Source organism: Rattus norvegicus, chromosome 9 (assembly GCF_021556685.1).
Source record: "Rattus norvegicus strain SHRSP/BbbUtx chromosome 9, alternate assembly SHRSP_T2T, whole genome shotgun sequence".
Taxonomy (NCBI): domain Eukaryota; kingdom Metazoa; phylum Chordata; class Mammalia; order Rodentia; family Muridae; genus Rattus; species Rattus norvegicus.
This window is the reverse complement of record NC_141542.1, coordinates 109,531,753-109,552,376: the sequence shown is the minus strand read 5'-3', so window position 1 is coordinate 109,552,376 and position 20,624 is coordinate 109,531,753. Positions and strand designations below refer to the sequence as shown.

Sequence of the window (20,624 nt, the reverse complement as noted above, 5' to 3'; positions counted from 1 at the left end):
AGATGGATACATTAGGCTCAAAGCAGAAAAAAGAAGTAGAAGGCAAAGGCCACAACGTAGTGGAAAATGTCGTAAGCAAGCTGAAGTAAGACATTCGTGCTATCACACAAAGATCTCCAATTACGTCTAAAATTAAATTAGATCTGAAATACATTTTGCATGAAGATCTAAAAACTCTGGAAAAAAATCTAAAAGCACAATGAAAAAGCCAGCAGGACACGTAGTCAATCATCATTTCACTGAGACGTGTGAGTGCACATACACTGACGCCTGCTCATACACACGTGCATATACAATGTGTATGTGCATGTGTGTGTTGTGTGTATAACCATGCGTGTGTGATTATAGCCAAGTGTACACAGTGTGTGCGTGAAGGTGTGCTCTACATGCTGTTCATACATTCATATATGATGTTGCATACATACATGTGTATGCACACACACACGCACACACACACACACACACACACACACACACACGCACACATGCACATACACACGGATACCCCAAACAATGAAGAAGAATTCAGTTTTACTCATGATCACAGAAATACAAATTAAAACCACACCTACTAAGAACAAACATTGGAAAGCAAGATCAGGCCTCCTCTGTGGCAGGAAAAGGCACCAAACTTAGGCATTCACCTTTGCCCATCTGTGCCCTGTGGGACACAGGGAGGGAGGGAGGAAGGGAGGCACAGGGCTGTCAGTGCTGAGTCTACAACTGCCCCAGTATAGGAATCTGTACTGGCTCAAGTCCTCTTGTCCCCATAAGCAGTGTGGTCTCACGAGCAGACTCAGCACAGAGTGCTGTAGGGATGACTGGCAGCTCCGTGTGTCTGAAGGCAAAGAAGCAAGCTAAGGTTGTGCCAAAGTGACAGGGGAGCCGTGTGGACATCAAAACGTACCAGAATTAAAATAATCTGATTAATACACTTTGAATATGGTGTTGCAAGAACATCGTTATAAGTTCAAAGAGAACAGCAGGAATGGAAAGCTTACACGCGGGAGTACTCAAAAAAAAAAAAAAAAAGGGCACAGAAGGCGGGAGGAAGTGGTCGTACTCTCAACGGGTCTCTGAACCTCCCGCCTGGCTCAGGGCTGCAAGGCGCTTCTGGGCCAGGCCATCCGGTAGTGGCAGCCCCTGTTCAGATAAGAACTGAGAGAGCCGCAGGGACCAGTCAGCACTTCACATCCGCTTTCCCGTAAAGCGGCAGATGCACCTCCCCGAACTCATTTTTTCCATCCGCTCGCTCGGCCCCAGGCACATGTGTCACCGCCGGGCTGAAACCCTGCGCCTATCCCCTCCCACTGGGGTGTCCTTAATCTCTAGCAGAGGCTGCCTCCTCAGGAGAGCTCTTGATGTGGCCACTACCACAAACCAGAGCTGACCCCAGCGGGAAAGGACCCAGGCGTCCGAGCTACCAAGCACCTACGCTGAGCCTCAAAAGGTTTCTTTCCTTTGCTCTCTCTTCTCCACCTCCCAGGTACTGATGCCCTCCCTCACTGGTATGCAGAGATGACTCCATGTCTGGTTCAGTCTGGCCCTGCTGGATGGAGAAGGCAGGAGATGCAGCAGGGATCTGCTAAAAGCCCGCCCTCTAGCTGTGGAAGACGGGACCTGGCCCCTAGATCCCAGTAAGGACTAGAGTGAGCCAATGTGGGTGGGGGCTCTTCTCGGTTTCTTAAGGGTTCAAGATGTGGAATTTATGCAGGCGGCAATCAGTACATCTGAAACAACAGGACATCGGTCCCAATCACTAGGGACAGCGGAATAGATAAATAGTTTGTTTTGATTTTGAGACATATAACCCTAACTGATCTGAAACTCAGGAGATCTGGTTGCCTTTGCTTCCAGAGTTCTGGAATTAAACACCTATCCTAAATATTTTGTAAAAAGGTGTGTGTGTGTGTGTGTGTGTGTGTGTGTGTGTGTGTGTGTGTGTGTCCATGAATTATGTGCACCATTTGTGTGCAAATGTCCACAGAGGATAGAGAACATTTGGTCCCTTGAAGTTTCAGGCAGTTGTGAGCCACTTGGTTTAAGTGCTAGGAACTGAACCTCTGTTCTCTACAAGGCAGTACCCATTAGTACCTGCTGAACCATTCTCCAGCCATCAGATAGACCTTAGTGTCTCTGACCTGGTGAGACTCCCCCTTCTCACTAAGAGGGTCCCTGCATTTATCCAGCCTCCAGAAACCCAGCCCCAGGGTGTGGACAGAGGGGGCTGGCACCAGGTAGCAAGTGCCCAGAAACACGTGGTAGGCAAAAGTGCTCCACAGACCTGCCCAGTATACACAGCCAATGGCTGTTTTGCAGTTCGTAGGTTTTTATCCAAAACCTCCAAAACCAAATAATCACACAGGAAAAAAATGCTCCTCAGCCATTTAAAAGAAGAAGTGTTTTGGTTCTATGTTCACAAGAGCTTCATTCACTAGAGTGACGATGTGGGAATTGTCCGTATGTCCATTAAGGAATGGGTGGGTGAAGCAGATATCCTCCATCAGTACAAAAGAACACAGCCTGGAGAGGGAAGGAAAGCCTAGTATATGCTGCACCATGGGTGAGTCTTGACAACAGTGTGCTTGGGGGCAGTCTGCATGGAAGGACAAACTGTCAGAGGTGGCCAGTCAAAGAATGACTGCCAGGACCTGAGGAGATGATGTGTTAGCCCGTAATAGGGACAGAGTTTGTTTGTTTGTTTTTAAGATTTATTTATTCTATGTATGTTGAGTACATTGTGGCTCTCCTCGGACACACCAGAGGAGGAGGAGGGCATTGGATCCCATCACAGATGGTTGTGAGCCACCACGTGGTTGCTGAGAATTGAACTCAGAACTTCTGGAAAAAGAGCAGTGCTCTTAACAGCTGGGCCATCTCTCCAGCCCGGAGTTCGGGTTTTTGACAAGAATCTTATTTTCTGGTTAGGAAGATGTGAGCCTTAACCCTCTGCCTGCTCTCAGAAGCTGTCTCTGCTAAGCAAAAGGGAAAGACCGTCCATCCATGAGCATATGAGGGTTGGCACCCCTCACTGAAGTAAAGGGAAACCGAGGCCCCATTAGTAGTCAGAGCTTGCCACAGTAACAGGATCGACAGAATCTAGGAGGAGAGAAGTTAGGACTCTTTGGGATCAGGTCAGGTGGCAGGGCAGTAGATGTCCCCACGTGGGGACAAGGTGAAGCCAGGGCTTAGAAGTTAGCCCTTCTAGAGGGAAGCATCTCCATTCAAGATTTCTTGACTACATCAAAGCTTGTACACAACAGGATTCTGGGCTTCATCCCATCTGACAATGTTGTCATTAATCTTATTTTAAAATGTGTTGGAGAACCAGATCAGTGATTAAGAGCAGATACTGCTCTTCCAGGGGGAACCAAATTTGGTTCACAACATCCACATCAGTCAGCTCATAACTGCCTGTAATTACAGCTACTCTAATGCTTCTAGCCTCTATAGGTCCCTCCCTCCCTCCCCCTTCCTCCCCCCCCCTCTCTCTCTCTCTCTCTCTGTGTGTGTGTGTGTGTGTGTGTGTGTGTGTGTGTGTGTGTGTGTGTTAAAAAACAAAACTAAATAAAATAAAATCATCTCCACCAGCACCCGGGCTGGTGTGGTATGTGACCCACACCTGGCCACAAAACTAGCCAACCTGGTCAAGGCCCAGGTAAACTAGATGGACATGGACCTGTAGGGTTGAGGGTCCCGTGTCTACTCTGCCATGGGGCTCAGCCACTCAGGGAGGCAGGATGAGGGGAGTTTTGACCAAGCTTATGGCCACGCTATCACCAGCGGACTGTAGGGAAGCCACAGGACACTGCTCCAGGGGTGGGGAAGCACAGCCTGAGGCATGGGACAGCTGGAGGGTCCCCGGGGCCTGCAGGGAGGCCGGGGCCATCTGGTTCTCAGGATCTTGGACACCCAGGCGCCGCTGGGCACTGCAGAAGAGCTGAGAATGGAGAGGGGCCAGCGGGCTGGACCTAAACCAGGACCAGGGGGAAAAGGGGGGGGGGACTCTGGCTGGTCCCTCAGGGAGAGAGTTCTTAGCTTGAGGGTGGGAGGCTTGGTTTGGTGGCGGCTGTCCTGCCTGGGAGCACAGAGAGGCCTTCTACTGGAGACTAGATGGGTTTATCGGTGAAGGCCTTCTCCCTGGCTCCCCATGGCAGATCCCAAAGAGAAGAGGCAGTCCATGGTTTTAAGACACATATCATCATGGTGGAAAGTGGATGCATAAAACTGTACCCCACTTTCCAGGGCAGGCCTGAGGTTAAATACCTTTTGCAGGGAGGAGTGTCTGGGAAGGAGAGTTTATTGGCTAAGCCCCCAGGCCTTTGGGTACCTCATTAAATGGAGATCTGTCTTGAGCCTATGTGACCACATATAACGTCCTCTACATGTGGATAATTCAAGCAAATACGCTCAAGAATATGCCCTACTCTCTTTTCTTAACTTTACAGCCTTATCGTTGTACACATTTGACTGATTGCAGCAAGGCTCTCTTATAAGAAATATCTGTCGGCCCTAGATGCCTAGAATAAATGAAACTCAAGACGGATGATCAAAATGTGAATACTTCACTCCTTTTTTAAAAGGGGAACAAGAATACCCTTGGCAGGGAATAGAGAGGCAAAGGTTAAAACAGACACAGAAGGAACACCCATTCAGAGCCTGCCCCACATGTGGCCCATGCATATACAGCCATCCAATTAGACAAGATGGATGAAGCAAAGAAGTGCAGGCCGACAGGAGCCGGATGTAGATCTCTCCTGAGAGACACAGCCAGAATACAGCAAACACAGAGGCGAATGCCAGCAGCAAACCACTGAACTGAGAATAGGACCCCCGTTGAAGGAATCAGAGAAAGAACTGGAAGAGCTTGAAGGAGCTCGAGACCCCATATGTACAACAATGCCAAGCAACCAGAGACTAAGCCACTACCTAAAGACTATACATGGACTGACCCTGGACTCTGACCTCATAGGTAGCAATGAATATCCTAGTAAGAGCACCAGTGGAAGGGGAAGCCCTGGGTCCTGCTAAGACTAAACCCCCAGTGAACTAGATTGTTGGGGGGAGGGCGGCAATGGGGGGAGGATGGGGAGGGGAACACCCATAAGGAAGGGGAGGGGGGAGGGGGATGTTTGCCCGGAAACCGGGAAAGGGAATAACACTCGAAATGTATACAAGAAATACTCAAGTTAATAAAAAAAAAAGAAAAAGAAAAAGAAATATCTGTCGGTAGAATGCCTACGGCCCATGAGCTGAGGCAAAGACACTGGCAGGAAGAGAGGATTCTGGGAAATAGAGTAAAGAGGAGACTTGCTCTAGACTTAGACACATGGAGCTGAGGAGAGGGAACGAACCATGGGAAAGACATGGGATTGTTTGAATGGGTTAAATAAGTATGAGCTAGTTGGGGAATGAGGCAAATCTTGTGGCCTAGGCATTTCTTAATGAATAATTAGTCTCGGAGTCCTTGTTGTTCGGAACGAAGTGACCAGGAGGTAAAAAACAAATTTATTTATTTATTTATTTATTTATTTATTTATTTTTTACAATTAATAGACCTCTCTCTCTCTCTCCCTCTCTTTTTTTTATTGTTTTGAGTTTACAGAAAGTACATGTGTTCCTCCTCCCATCCAGACACCTAGGTGCTGAGTCCCTACACTTAACAGAAAAAGAAAGGGCTATTTGCTGCTTCCGCAAACTGACACTCACACAATATTCTCTTTCAGAGTGCAGCTTACATCAGGGTCCCCTTGTCGGTGGCACTGCTGGGGACCTTAACAGATGTATGCTGCTGTGCCTGCCTTACAGAGCCCTATTGAGTATTTCCACAGCCTGAAAGTCCTCTTGAAGCAGGAAAGCAAGGTCAAATGTGCATGGCTGTGAGTCTAACTCCGAGACTCAGCAACCGAAAAAAGACCGTCCCATGAACTGTCCCAGAACTCCCACCTCTCCAAGGATTATGAAAAATCCTCCCACAAAGAAAAAGCATCAGTCACCCACAATAAGGGGGAAAGCCTCTGGGTGTGGCGATGCAATATTCTGGAAATATCTCTTTACCTTCTGAGAGACTGGAATTTTTGCTGGGCCTCACAGCCAGAGTTAATGACACCTTATATATACCTTGAGGAACTTCCTGTTGCTTAACCTGCCTTTAAGAGAACAGTGTAACCATCAGCCATGCTCCCCTTGGATTTCCCGTGTCATCAGCTTTTACAACATAAGCAATGCATGACAGTGATCTTAAGTTAGGAACTGGTCCAGGCCCCTGGCCCAGATAATGCATGTGTGTCATTTGCTGAAAAGGACAAAGGTGAAAAGCAATATTCTATAATCCTTCACAAGGGTTGAAAGTGTCCGTTTATGGGTACTGGTTGATAATGGTGCTTGTCTGGGTCAGTGGAGATCAGTTGGAGCCAGTGAGTTAATCCTTTGTAAAACTCTGGTAAACATTTCTGTGAAGTATCTCCCTACCCCCCATATAATGCTCTTTATGCTGTTCAATAAAGACAGAGCCCCTTTGTTAAGGACACACACACACACACACACACACACACACACACACACACGCACATGAACAATTTATATAACAGACAGACACCACTCACAGATACAGTTCCCTCCCTCTCTCTCTCTCCCTTTCTCTCTCTCTCTCTCTCTCTCTCTCTCTCTCTCTCTCTCTCACACACACACACACACACACACACACACGCACGCACGCACGCACGCATACAACAGTTTATACAACAGCAGACACCACTCACAGACACAGACAGCCATGACACACACAGAACAAGAGATGCAGACATAGGAATGGATTCACAACCTTCAGGCAGGCAGAGATCCAGACTCATACAACAGACAGACAGAGGATAGAAGACAGGCGGAACATGAAGTAGAGGATTCTAGTATGAACTCTCTTAGTTAAATGACCCCAAGGGGAAATGCTTCTCTTTCTTTCCTGAATATGACACCAACTCATTATTGGTGACTCAGAGTTAATCTCTCTTTTTTTTTTTCTTTTTTTTTTTTCGGAGCTGGGGACCGAACCCAGGGCCTTGTGCTTGCTAGGCAAGCACTCTACCACTGAGCTAAATCCCCAACCCTCAGAGTTAATCTCTAATCACATAATCCATGCACCTTGGACCTGAAAACAGTTCTTGAGTCTCCTGCTTGCTCAAGCCCACTCCCACTCTGTGGCGCTTACCTATAAGTCATTCTCTATTTTAAAACACTTATACTTTAGCTACTGAATGTCCATGTCTTATTCAATTATTTGTTCAAGACACAAAGAACCTAGATATCAGGTCACAGAAAACGTCCAAGATTCTCTTCGGTGACAGTTTGAGTTTTGTGTTTGAATACACACACCCCTTATTCAAGCCCTGATCCCTTCACCCCTTGGCTTTGCCCTTTCCAGAAAGCCACATGATTGGAATCACACAGGAAGAGGCTTTCCATAGGGCCTCTCCTAATAATATGCATTTGAATTTCATCACTGCCTTTTCATAAGCTTAATAGGTTTTAATGAACGAACATCTTTTCACCCCAGACAACCAAGAAAACGATTTCACTCAAGTCTAGCTTGGTGAACCAATGCCTTTAAAGTTCTGTTTTGTTTTTGTTTTTTGTTTTTGTTCTTTGAGATATGGTTTTTCTGTGTAGTCCTGGCTGTCCTAGAACTCATCTCTGTAGACCAGACTGACTTCAAACTCATAGAGATCAGCCTGACTCTGCCTCCCGAGTGTTGGGATTAAACGTGTGTGCCACCACGGCCCAGGTGACTTTAAAGTTCTTATAGAATGAGTGAGAGGTCATTTATAAGAACATGGGCAAGTTATAAACAACTATACCACTGAAGAAAATATCTATCTCAGGAAGAATTAGCAGTTTATATATCCTTCGGGAGGAGTATAGCTGTGTGTCATTTCTCCAATAATCATTAACTGCAATAGAATATGTACAATATAAATTGTAGATAGATAGATAGATAGATAGATAATAGATGATAGATAGATAGATAAATAGATAGATAGATAGATAGATAGATAGATAGATGGATGGATGGATGGATGGATAGATAGATAGATAGATAGATAGATAGATAGATAGATAATAGATAGATGATAGGTGGGTAGAGATAGATAGATAGTTGGTAGGTAGATAGATAGATAGTAGATAGGTAGATAGATGGTAGATAGATAGATAGATAGATAGTAGATAGGTAGATAGATGGTAGATAGATAGATAGATAGATAGATAGATAGATAGATAGATAGATAGATAGATAGATAGATATAGATAGATAGATATAGATAGTCTCCTTGGATAGGGGCAGGACCCAGAAACAGTTAACTTCTGGTATCATCAAACAGAAGATAGGCCTTTAAGTCTCTCGTCCCTGAAGCCATTCACTAGACATCCTCAGGAAGGGGCAGAACCTTGTAGCACCTTCCTCTCCTGGAGGAAGGAACACTAATGAGTCTACTTTTCTGCAGATGTCACATAGATAATCACTTCTGCTAAGAGCCTAAGTGGTCAATGGCCATATCTTCAGGAAAGCATTCCACAATGATGCACCTCTTTTTAGTGTTGGTTAATAGTCTGCCATCTGGATGGATGCAAATTGTGTATTCACCCACCCTCTGGCTGGAAGTAGTGGGTTACAGTTAGGGTTGGATTTGTCTAGGTTAGGGTTAGGGTTAAGGTTGGGTTGGTTTAGGTTAGGGTTGGGTTGGCTTAGGTTAGGGTTAGTGTTGGGTTGGTTTAGGTTAGGGTTAGGGTTGGGTTGGTTTAGGTTAGGGTTGAGTTGGCTTAAGTTAGGGTTAGGGTTGAGTTGGCTTAGGTTAGGATTAGGGTTGAGTTGACTTAGGTTAGGATTAGGGTTGGGTTGATTTAGGTTAGGGTTTGAAGTTGCCTCCAAGTTAATAAAGACTATATAAACACCATGTTTAGGTTTTTTGAGGACACAACTTTTCAACAACTATAGGTAAATATTGAGGAACCTAATCGCTGAATTATATGGCAAAAGAATGTTTTTTCTAAGAAACTGGGTTGTCTTCCCATGTGGTCCCATTCCTTCTTAGAAAGAGAAAGGGTTCCTGCAGCTCCACCCACACTGAAACCTAGTGAGGTCTGAAGTTAGGTTACATTCCTAAAGCTCGCACCAAGGTCTGCTTCCTTATTTGGCCACTGACTCATTCCTGAGGCTGACCACCAAGGTCCAACCATCAAAACGTCGAGGTTCAGGAACCGGAATTCAGTATTTTGACAAACCTGATTAAAATACCCAAGCAGAACTTACCATTAAGTCCTAGCTCATTCTAACACAGACCTCCATCTTGCCTCCTTAAAATTAACCCTTGAAAAGCCATTTGCTGCTGTTTCTGCCTGACTCAGATCCGACCACCTTGTCTCTCGCCTTGCTTAATAAAGAAAGGATCCCTTTGCATTTGGTTTGTGCTTGGCAATTGGTATTTGGGTGTGGTCTGTGCCTAATTCAGAGTCCAGAGGGGGGCACCCTTCAAGGTCAATGCTCTGTATAGTATGTCTGAAGAGCCATCCAGGTGGACAGCCTTAAATTTGTAATCCCCCTGCTTCAAATCCTAAATGTTCCAAATATTATCTGTTTTATATGAATTGTCAAGTTTATTGTATAAATATATATACTTTATACATATATATTTATATACATACTTTATACACATATACATATATGCAATATATATACATATATGTAATGTGCATATATATATGTACATATATATATATATATGGCAAGCCTGTTCTTGTTCCTATGAGAAAAGTAAAGAAAATACAGTATCTATTCTATCAAAGGGTTAAACAAGACAAGAAAAGCGCTCTTTTTTATGTTCAAATAAATTATATTTTCTTCTAGTATTATTACATACAAAGTCAGTAATATATACAGTAGGATAATCATGAGATGATTTACAGTACAATATTTCAGAACCACTTTTATAGAAACAGAATGTAGCAGAACCAAGCTTACATCATACGAGTACATTTGGCAAAGAGCACCATTAAAAAAAAAAGCATCTTTTGACAAAAACCCCTCCCAAATCTGAATTTTCTTTAAAATCAAAATACATGCTCAAGATTATATGCTGCTCATCAACTACCCCACTTGCATCCAAATGAGAGAGTCTGACCACTCAGAATGAGGCACAAGACCCCTTTGCCCCAGGAAGAGAACCCACTGGTTCTTCTTGCTTATTTGATTTGGCAAGGCTACGCCCTCCTGGGCTGATTTGCCTTTGGCCTGCTTGCCCCGTCAGCTCCTGAGAGGCGGTCAGCCTGAGAATCATCCTGTTTGCTCCTATGAATTGGTACAATTTTGCTTTCAACTTTGAAGCACAACATTAACAGAATACAGATTCACAGCTGCTGTCACTTCAATCTGAATGCTTCCTTCTCCACTGGTAGAGGTCTCTTCCTGCACACCCACGCTCGAGAAAGTGTTCAAGTGCCTGTCCTGGTCTTCTCTGTGTCGGTGTGTCTGTCTCCCTTTGCTGCAGATGGCAAGTGGAAGTTGGGATCTTCAATGTCTGCTTTTGTTTCTCCAGAGTAGCCAATTTGTCTTTTTAACTGGGATGTCAGTTTATGTTTAGAGTGGTTTGGGTCTGTTTGGGTTTCATTGATTTGTCCTCTGCATCCACTTCCTGCCCTTACCTTCCCCGTTCCCTATTTAACTTCCTGTTCCTTGTATATTTAAGTTGGTCTCTCTCTTCCCAATTGTCACCTTTCCATATGGGAATCAAACCACCTTCGGCCACATCTGCTCTGGCGGACATGGTAGGTCACATCAGTAGCTTATACAAATTGGAACTATCAGCTGTTTCGGACTTCGGGAACTCTCAGGACACTTTCCTTCTGTTTGCCTCCCACTCCACCACTCTGCTTCTTGATTCGATGTTAGATTTTTCTTTTTCTCAATTCCAGTCCATTTTTTTGTTTATTTGGAGAGATGATTTTTTTTTCTTGATTCCTTTTTAAGGTAGATTTTTCACTATGTAGCCCAGGCTAGCCTTGAACCCTGGATCCTTGTGCTCAAATTCAACCTCCAGGAGTTCTGGGCTTTAGGCATAAACTTTTGCCTTCCTTATGAGGGTTTTGCTGCATGGGTAATCATGCCATTTCTCTCTGATCTCTCTGAAAAGCAGTCATATTGTCTCCTCATGTTCTCGCTCCCTAATTGACTTGAGAGCCCAGCTTCTTGGGTTTTAGTGGCTTAGTACAATGTGCTCAGCTGTGGTTTTCCTTTGATTTATTCTACTCAAAGTTACAGGCAACATCAACCACAGCTACTCCCTTGACACACCCAAAGAAGCCTGTGGCTTTTGCTCCAGTCGTACATCCTAGAGTGGGGACGGGTCCTGTGAAGTTAAACAGTCATTCTGGTGGGGCTGGGCTTTGTGCCAAGCACTTCAGTCTCCAGGCAGACATATGTGCAGGCCAAATACCAATGCACAAAAAATAAAAACAAATTATAAAGTTCTAGCGACTTGTGCTCAGCTGTCCTGCGTATGGGAATCTGTCCTACAGAAATGCAAGTAAGTCTGTTTGTAAGGATCCATGCTCCAGGATGTTTTCAAGCAGAAACATCAAAAACAACCTGGACATCTTAGAGTAAAGACTTGCTGAACAATTACAGTGTGTCTACGCTGTAGAATGTGCTACGCTGGTTTTCCTACAAATTTTCATTGTGGTAAGGTACGCATAAAATTTACCACTCTCATACGCCATGGTTTGTATAGAAAATGTCCCCCAAAATTGATATGCTAGACACCATGTCCATAGTGATGCTCAGAGGTACACTTTGGGGAATTGTCTGGATCACAAGAACTGACCTTATCAATGGATCCATGATCTAATTGCTGGGAAGTGGTAGACATAGGGAGTGGGCATCGTTAGAGGGTGTGGGTCATAGGGCTGTGCCCTACCAGGCTGGACTTTGGTCCCAGTTCTAGTATCTCTCTCTCCTTGATGGCCACCATCATGTGTGAAGCCTTCCTCTCCGATGCCTCCCGCCATGATGCCTTGCCTTGTCAAGAGCCCAAAGGCGATGGAGCCAGGGTACCTTGAACCAAAACCTGAAACCATGGCTCAGCATAAAGCTTTCCTTTAAGCTGGATTTCTCTGACACTTAGTGACAGAAGTGAGAAGGGACACACAGCTGTTTTCAGTGCACAGCTTCTATCGAGGGAAGATGGGGGTGGGGGCATTGCTCCCCTTTATCTGTGATCCGTGATGAGCTCTAACTGTACCTCAAACAGAAAATAGACAGCAACTATTTCTGGCTACACACAACCATGTCTCGTGGCCACTGCTTCTCAAACCTGAAACACAGTTGTGTTCCAGACAACAGAGTTACTGAACATGTTGAACACCGGAATCTGACACTGGTCCTGGGCTAACACTAAGAATCAAGAGAAATGACTCCTGCAGACTTTGGGGATGGGGAGTGGTCAGCTTCTCCCCTCTCTTCAAACCCAGCTCCAAATCCCCTATTCTTTGGCCCCTTTTATTACAGCCCTGTCACAACTCTGGACCCGGTCAGGTAACCCAGCTTCCCTTCAGCTTTCTGAAAATCCTTTTGCCATCAAGGTCACATTTTACAGGTGCAGGGACAGGGCAGGGCTGTCTTCAGTGGGCACTTTTCTACCTACCAGACATCATGTCTATACAATATTGGAACTGGTGATCACAGAAGCTAGAGAACTACATATCACTCAGGATGCTCACAGAACATACAGTGCCGGGGAAGCCTGGGCTCAGGAGGGGAAGCAGTGATGCTCTGAGTGATGGTGAGGGGCCAGAGGTGAGGTAGATTGGAAGGCAGAAGCTGTGGGGACACATTTACCCTCCCTCCACTGTAAGGTACTAAGAGGGTAGAGACCATCTACTATGGGTCTCAAGAGCCCACAAAGAGGTGATGTGGATAAGACAGCCTTTGAAGCATATCCCCCAGGGCCGAAACTCGGCAGCTCCATTAGAATATAGACAGAGGGTTGGTAAGAGAGTGAGATGGCTCAGCAGGTTGGACAAGCTTGGCAGTTCAATAACTGGAGCCCACATAAAAGTGGTCACAAAGTTCTTCTATAACCTCTACAGGCATTCATCCTGTGGTATGCACATGTGCACATACCACCACTAATAACAATAATATAGCAATAATAATAAACAATAACAACAACAATAATAAATTTTAAATTTTTGTTTCTTTTTATGTGCCAGGGTGTCTTGCTTGTTTATCTTAATACCACCTGCATGTGGTGCCCATGAAAGCCAGAAGAGGGAGTTGGATCCCCTGAAACTGGATTTCTGGGTTGTTGTGAGCTGCCATGTGGGTGTTAAGAACCAAACCCAGGACTATGCAAGAGCAGCAAATGTTCTTAACCACTAAGCTATCTCTTCAGCCTCTAGATGGATGGATGGATGGATGGATGGATGGATGGATGGATGGATGGATGGATGGTTGGATGGATGGATGGATGGATGGATGGATAGATAGATAGATAGATAGATAGATAACACCAAGAATACACACACACACATACAGAGAGAAAGAGAGAGAGAGAGAGAGAGAGAGAGAGAGAGAGAGAAATCTCACCATGTCATATCTTCAACTACCTCACAATCTACCATCAAGAAGACCATCAGCAGACACAACTACTCAACGATGACCCCCAAGAAGTGGGAACCAATATCAACCTCCTTCCATTAAAGTTCACCTAGTCTATGGCACATGGCTACTAACAGTGAAGGCAGACTGAAAGACCCTGCCCTAAGTCTATTCACTTCCTCCTTCCCTACCCTTCAGGGCCACAGTCACAGGGACTCTCCCACAGAGTCCTTAGTGGCTCACCAGAGCTTGAGGACCTCGGAGTTCAGGGGCCACTGGAGTTCAGGCAACCCAGGGAGGAGACCTGATCCTGACCTTCATGCTATGCTCTGCTGAGGCAGGTAAGTCAGTAGCTTCTGATGGTCTTAGATGGTTTTAAGCCCCAGTTAGTGGGTACAAAGCTCTACTACCTGGAGATAATGGGACCCACCTCAAAACAGTACCCAGCCCAAGGCTTGGTCAAGGAACACAGTGGTTTATTGTGGACAATACCCAGAGCAGTAAAGATTTTTCTTGCGGGTTTTTTTTTAATGTATGGCTTTCTAAATCTTCTAATTTTCTAAAATGACCATAAACCTGGGTTTTGTTTTGTTTTTAATTTTGTAAGGAAGTGTGCATGCATGGGTGTGTATCCTATATTTTCAGAGGTCAGAGATCAACTCCATACTTTGAGGCAGGGTCTCTCACTGAAACCTGGAATGTGCCAATTAGACCAAGCTGTCTGATCAGAGATCTCTTGGGGGGATTTATTTATCTCTGCCTCTCCATGCTGAGATTACAAGTATGCCACCAAATTGGGCTTTTTATGCGATGCTAAAAACAGAACTCAGATTCCTCTGACTCCATGGCAAATGCTTTACTGATTAAGCCGTCACCCCAGGCCTCCACAGATTGTTTTTATAATCAGAAATTAGGACTCTAATAAGAAATACAAGAGGGCACCAGGCGGTGGTAGCACATGCCTTTAATCACAGCACTTGGGAAGCAGAGGCAGATGGAGCTTTGAGCTCAAGGCCAGCCTGATTTACAGAGTGAGTTCCAGGACAACCAGGGCTACACAAAGAGACCCTGTCTTTTTTTTTTTTTTTCCCGGAGCTGGGGACCGAACCCAGGGCCTTGCGCTTCCTAGGTAAGCACTCTACCACTGAGCTAAATCCCCAGCCCCCGAGACCCTGTCTTGAAAAGGAAAAAGAAAGAGAACCGAGGGAACAGCTCTGATAGAACAAGAGCCCTCTCCAGAGAAGGGTAAAGAAGTGGACCCACGGAGCAGGTCCTCAGACGTAATCGCTGCTCGAGTCAAACTCTGTCCCCACTGGCTGGGGAGGCTCGCTCCCCAACCTGCTTCTCCTGCAGGAAATCCAGAAAGTAAACAGCCCTCGGTCATCAGCACATATCAAATTGGCTGAGGTTGGCACCCAGAGGGTAGTGGAAAGCGGTGTGGTGATGTCCACTGTCCCAGCACGGTGAGGTCCTCTGCCCTCACCCCTGCCGGGCACCCTTGGGATGTGAAAGCCGAGCAAGGTGCCGGTGGGAGATGTGCGTGGTGATCAGAGCGGTGAGCTAAAGTACCAGCACCCGAGCTTTGATACAGAAAGAAAAGTCACAGCACAACCCCTTTATTTCTCACGGGCACCCAGAAAGCAACTGGCTGCCCGGTGAGTCACCCCCACCAGCCAGTCAGGAGACAGAGCTCTGTTCGTCCTAGGGTCAGGCTGACCTGACCTCCTCTATATAATCTGCCCTTCCTCCCCAAGTGCCTGCCAGAGGACCAGGCCATCAAGAGGGCCAGCAATGCCCCTGAGGCTTATTCCTGAGACTGGATATCTCTAAGCCAGTGGGTACATTCTCCAGGACATCAGCCAGTGAGAACAAGCAAAAAGAAATGTCTTCATAGGAAGCCCTGGTCCCGCTCTCAAACAGGCAGGCAAAAGCCAGGGATGCCCCAGGCACAGGCCCAAGGAAGGCAAGGTCAGAGTAGCCACTGGGGCCTTCATAGATTATCCAGGGCTCTGTCCAGCTGTGAGGGTCCAAGGGGGATCGGCTCAGGTAGATTCCCATATGGAGCCGAGCTCTACGCCCTGCTGGGTGGGAATATAGCAACCATGTGGAGCTCTGACGCACGGAAGCAGAGGACATAGGGAGTTCCGGGCTCCAGGATGTTTTTTCTCCATCTGGCCCAGGCTCTAGGCCATGATTCTCTGGGCCCCGGGACTGTGGGTAGCAGAGAAGCAACCTAGACGCCCAACCTTCAACAAAACCTCTAGCACCTTCCGCCAAAGACTCCCGTACTCTGAGATCGAAGCATGGGGAATGTGGGGTGTTTCCAGGACTCGCTAACCACCGGTCATCCTGAGGACCGATGGAAGGTGGAGCCGGGAAGCCCACAATGCTACCCTGGCAGCCGCGAGCAGTCTCAGCCAACGTAGGCACCAGCTCCCCTGGTAGGAAGGAAGTGCCTTCATCAGCACTCAGTGCCTGCACACGGTTACCCAGAGGGCTCCGGGCATTACAGTAGAGAAAGTCTCCATCCACCGCAGCCAGTTGGCACTCTCCAGAGCGTAGGTTGGGCACAAGGCCTCCGCAATGCCAGGAGATCCCATGGTCATCACTGTAGAAAGCCAAGGAGTGGGGACTGGTCCAGCAGATCCTGCCAAAACACTCCCGACGGTCCACATGATAGGTGTAAGCAGGAACAAGCAGGCGACCCGAGCGCAGCTGGACTCCATGGCCTGGACCCACGGCAAAGGTGGCCCAGTCTACAGAGAGAAGGAAACAGACCCTTGGGTTAGGAGCGCTGACTGCCTCCCTTTACCGGACCCTAAATGCACTCAAACCAGAGGAGTCGTCGAGACGCTCTTCAGAATCCTAAAGGTCCGCTTGGTCGAGTATTTTCTTGGTTTTTAAAAAGACTTCATTGTAACCATGTGCATATGGAAGGCATCCACAGGAGTGCAGGTGCCCATAGAGGCTAGAGGTGACAGATATCCTGGAACTGGAATTATAGGTAATTATGAGCCTACCCAATCCAAGGGCAGGAGAGTGAACTCCGTTTCTCTGCGAGAGCTGTAAATCATACAAGCTCTTAACCTCTGAGAGACCTCTCCAGCCCCTTGGTCAAGTGTTTTGCTTTTTGTCTTGTGATACTAAGCCTGGAAACCAAGCCAAACGAGTCATCTACCACTGAGCCACTCCCCAGCCATTGGCCAGCAGAGGCTTGCTGATCACCAGGGGAGCTCGACGTCTGAAGCAGGTGCTGCCCAACAGCCGTGGAGGGAGGAGGGCCCGGATGAGGGTTTTGGATGAGCTTTTGTGCTGGCTGGTTTGGTGTGTCAAATTGACACAAACTAGAGTCATCAGAGAGGAAGGAGCCTCAGTTGAGAAAATGCTACCAAGAGACCCAGCTATAAGTCATTTTCTCAACTACTGATCAATGGGGGAGGGCCCAGCCCATGATGGGTCGTGCCATCTTTGGACTGGTGATCCTGGGTTCCATAAGAAAGCAGGCTGAGGAAATCATGAAAAGCAAGCCAATAAGCAGCATCCTCCATGGCCTCTGCATCAGCTCCTGCCTCTAGGTTCAAGCCCTGCTTGAGTTCCGGTCCCAATGCCATCCAATGAGGGATTATGATCTGGAAGTGTAAGCCAAATAAACCTTTTCCTCCCCCAACCTGCTTTTTGGTCATGGTAATAGAAACTTTAACTAAGACAGTCCTGTTTCCCCGTTTCCCTCCCAGAACCTGCCATATTCCTCTTTGTAGCACTCACGTGCCCAGTCCTGTACCCTTAGGGGCACTGCCAACCAGCAGGGGTCAGGGTGATAGGGGAGAGCAGTAGACAGTTCCTGGGGAGTAGGGACTGCAGGGGTGGAAAAAGAGACTGAATCCTAGAAACCAGAGCTGGATGAAGAGGAAGCAAAAAAAAAAAATGGGTTTGGAAATAAAAGATAAATTTAGCCCTCATCAGAGACCAAGACCAGGAGAGCCTCTGGTGGGCTTAAGTTGCTAGCCCTGCCAGCAGGCGGTATGAAGAAGCTGGCCAACACCTATTAGCCTGGTGCTTGGGAAATACCAGACAGTCCTGCCAACAATGTTAGGTCATTGCTCGCAGAGGAGGCGGGGCTGGAAGCTGGGGATAAGAAAGGCAGAATGGTTCACCAAGTGCTTGGTGAACCTATGTTAGAGACAAGCCCAAGACCACTAGAGTCCACGCCCATTTTCCCCTATCCGGCCCCTACCCAGTCTACCCCTCGACCCCCTACCGCCCCCCACCCATCCCATCCCACACATCAGATGTCACCTACCCTGCAATGCAGCACCAATGGCTTCCTCAGTGAGATCCCGCACGCTGCCCCAGGTAAGGCCAGCGTCACAGCTGGTCACACAGCAGAGGCGAGCAGCGTTCTTGCCAGTGGCGATTTGCACGGCCTCCGGTGTGTGACCCCGCACAGCAATGAAGAAGAGGAAGATGGTACCCGAGTGCTCATCCAGCACGGGGCAAGGATTCATAGACCTGTGCTCCTCCAGTACTGCAGTTTCCAGTACACTCAGAACGCCCCACTAAGGGAAGAGAAGCAGCTGGTCAAGACATCTGGAGCCTGACCTCAGTCTCCAGGGATATCGATCGATCTGGGCTGCTTCCTCTGCACCTAGCACCTAGCACTCACCCGCACTGAGCCCCTGGTCAGCGTGCCCCTCCGTAGCACCAGGCGGTGGGCATGGGAGTCATCAGGGCTAAGTCGCTGTTCTGCGAAGGCCAGCAGGGTAGGCCTGGGAGGCACGCAGAGCAGCGCAGGCACCCGGTAGGTCAGACCAGTCCTTTCCCGCTGGAAGAGCACGGTTCTCTTGGGAACATGCGCGGGCCCCATGCCCTTCTGGTAGAAGCAGGGCACCAGGGAGCCTGTTGGGGAGGAGCTCCACAAGTTCACACAGCCACAGACACTCCCCATGCCCACCTGACCATGTTAATGGCACTTTCTATCTACTTCAGCCCAGATTTCTCACAACCCATCCCCAGGCCTCTCACAGCCACTGCGCCCCAAATGTCTATGGACCTGGCCCCTTCCTTCTTTCCAAGCTGCTCCTTTACCAGACTCGTGCTGGGCAGAGAAACCATATCCTGCCAGCTGGTGTGGCCCGGACACTCATCTTCACAGAACTTACCCAAGAGTCCAGACAAGTGGACAAAATCGGACAAAAAAAAGTGGGGGGGAGGTGCTCAATGTCCACAACTGTGATATGTGAGACCAGGGGAGGCACATCACACACCAGGGACAGATGAGCCCTGGCACCTACCCACATAGAAGCAGAAGGAGCTCCAGAAGTCTCCATGGCGAATAGCTTCAGACACCGGAGATGCTCCCACCGAACCCCTAGGCTGCCTAGGGGTTTGGAGATGAACAGCAGAGCAGCACCCCCCAAGTAGTGTACCCCCGAGTGGCTCTCATACCCCCCAGAGAGAGCACCAGGGGGCGGGGTTGATGAAAAAGCAGAAAATGAAAAGCCCAGAAGAGTGGAGAAGTCCCGGTTTATCCCTAAATGGCTTCCTCCCTGGTCAGAGCAGAGTCAATGCAGGGCTGAGAAAGTGGAGGAGACTGTGGACAGAATTCTGGAACCAGGAGGATGTAGTAATCAAGGAAGGACAAAGGCCTCTCTCTCCTCATGGTCACCTACTGTCCTGTCTCCCACTCTATACCCTGCCCCAGCAGCCACTTCCTAAGCTCACCCGCAAGCCAAGGATGACCTGGGAATCAGTCTGTGCAGTCAGAGCCCTGCTTATGATCACCTCACCCCTTCTTGTCCATACAGCCACCCCCTTCCCCAGGCATCCCCATCTGCGGGGCCTTGGACTGAGGGACAGCCAGGAAGTACTTCTACATGGAACTGAAGCCACAGAAAGATGGCCAGGCACTCCCAGACTATATTTTCTTCCCACTTAGCCTACCACAGAGGAAGACCTATTGGCAGTATGTCGGGGTCTTGAACTGAATCTGCCAGGGACTGCTATCTGATTTGCACCATGGCAGACCAGAAGGTGAGAATCAATGGGTGTGGGGTTGGTGGGAAGACAGTGATTGCTTTACCTGCAGGACATGAATACTCAGAGCCCACAGCCATCTAAGCCAGACCACCACCAGCCAAAGTGCTCACGGCCAGGCACCCCAAACCAGGACATAGCCAGACACACAGCTCACACCAGCCATTCCTGACCAGCCTACCGTGAGCCATATAGAAGAAGCTCGTTTCAAACACCCAGAGGAGGAATCCTAGCATATCCACCTGGACAAAGCTCTCAATAGGAACCTAGGATGACTTCTCAGATTGGAACCCAGGATAGAGAAAAAGAGGACAGACACTCACGTAAAGCAATAGCAGGCTCTGCAGACCACGGAGGGCTGTGCTGACCACCACTGGCTCCAAGCCTTAGGGCCTCTAAGTCTACCAACCACAGTCCGGGCCACGAGCTCCGTGACGCACACTGCCTTCCTCACCCACTCCTAGCTCTGGGGCTTCTGAGCAGCTTCCTGTCTCCTGGAAGCCCCCCAGCTCTGCACTCAAAGCACAATTGTACCCAAGTAGAAGCAGGTGCGGGGAGCCACGTGTCCCCCTCAGACCGAACAGGCACAAGAGAGATATTCTCTGTATATTTGGATGATTTCCCAAAAGTCTAGGACCACGAGAACTGTGAATTCAGTCAGCTGGGAGCCTGAACCCACTCCCCAGCCTGGAAACAGAGCAGGACCCAGAGAGGCTCCAGATACCATCAAGTCACTCCCGTTGTTCATTGGGTAAACCGAGATTTACGGACGGGACAGGGTGTCACCCATTAGAGATATCCTTTTCTGAGAGAGCTCTGGGTTTCCATGGAGCCTCGCCGTCCTGGGGAGACCTCAGTCAAAGAGCAGGACCCCCTCCCCCGTACCGCTGCCCAAGTGGCCCATTCAGTAAGTTCCAGGGACAGGAATTGGCCAGGAATTACGGCGTTT

The 20,624-nt window shown here is 47.9% G+C and overlaps 1 protein-coding gene across 2 annotated transcripts; it reads right to left on the bottom strand.

Moving 5' to 3' along the window:
- Positions 1-14,483: 14,483 nt before the first annotated feature.
- Neu4 (neuraminidase 4) lies at positions 14,484-20,138 on the bottom strand. 2 transcript variants are annotated; one of them, NM_001108234.1, is given in 4 exon segments: positions 14,484-16,398; positions 17,943-18,198; positions 18,306-18,538; positions 19,999-20,138. In NM_001108234.1, coding segments are annotated over 3 exon segments (1,437 nt in total). In that variant the 5' UTR covers positions 18,507-18,538; positions 19,999-20,138; the 3' UTR covers positions 14,484-15,418.
- Between the last annotated feature and the right edge of the window lie 486 nt (positions 20,139-20,624).

Bases quoted from the DNA above. Each gene is read 5' to 3' on its own strand.
- Neu4 (XM_087566517.1), bottom strand. From the start codon at position 18,147: ATGAATCCTTGCCCCGTGCTGGATGAGCACTCGGGTACCATCTTCCTC. The intron at 16,399-17,942 runs GTAGGTGACATC...TTCTCTCTGTAG, and splicing joins CATTGGTGCTGCATTGCAGG to ACTGGGCCACCTTTGCCGTG.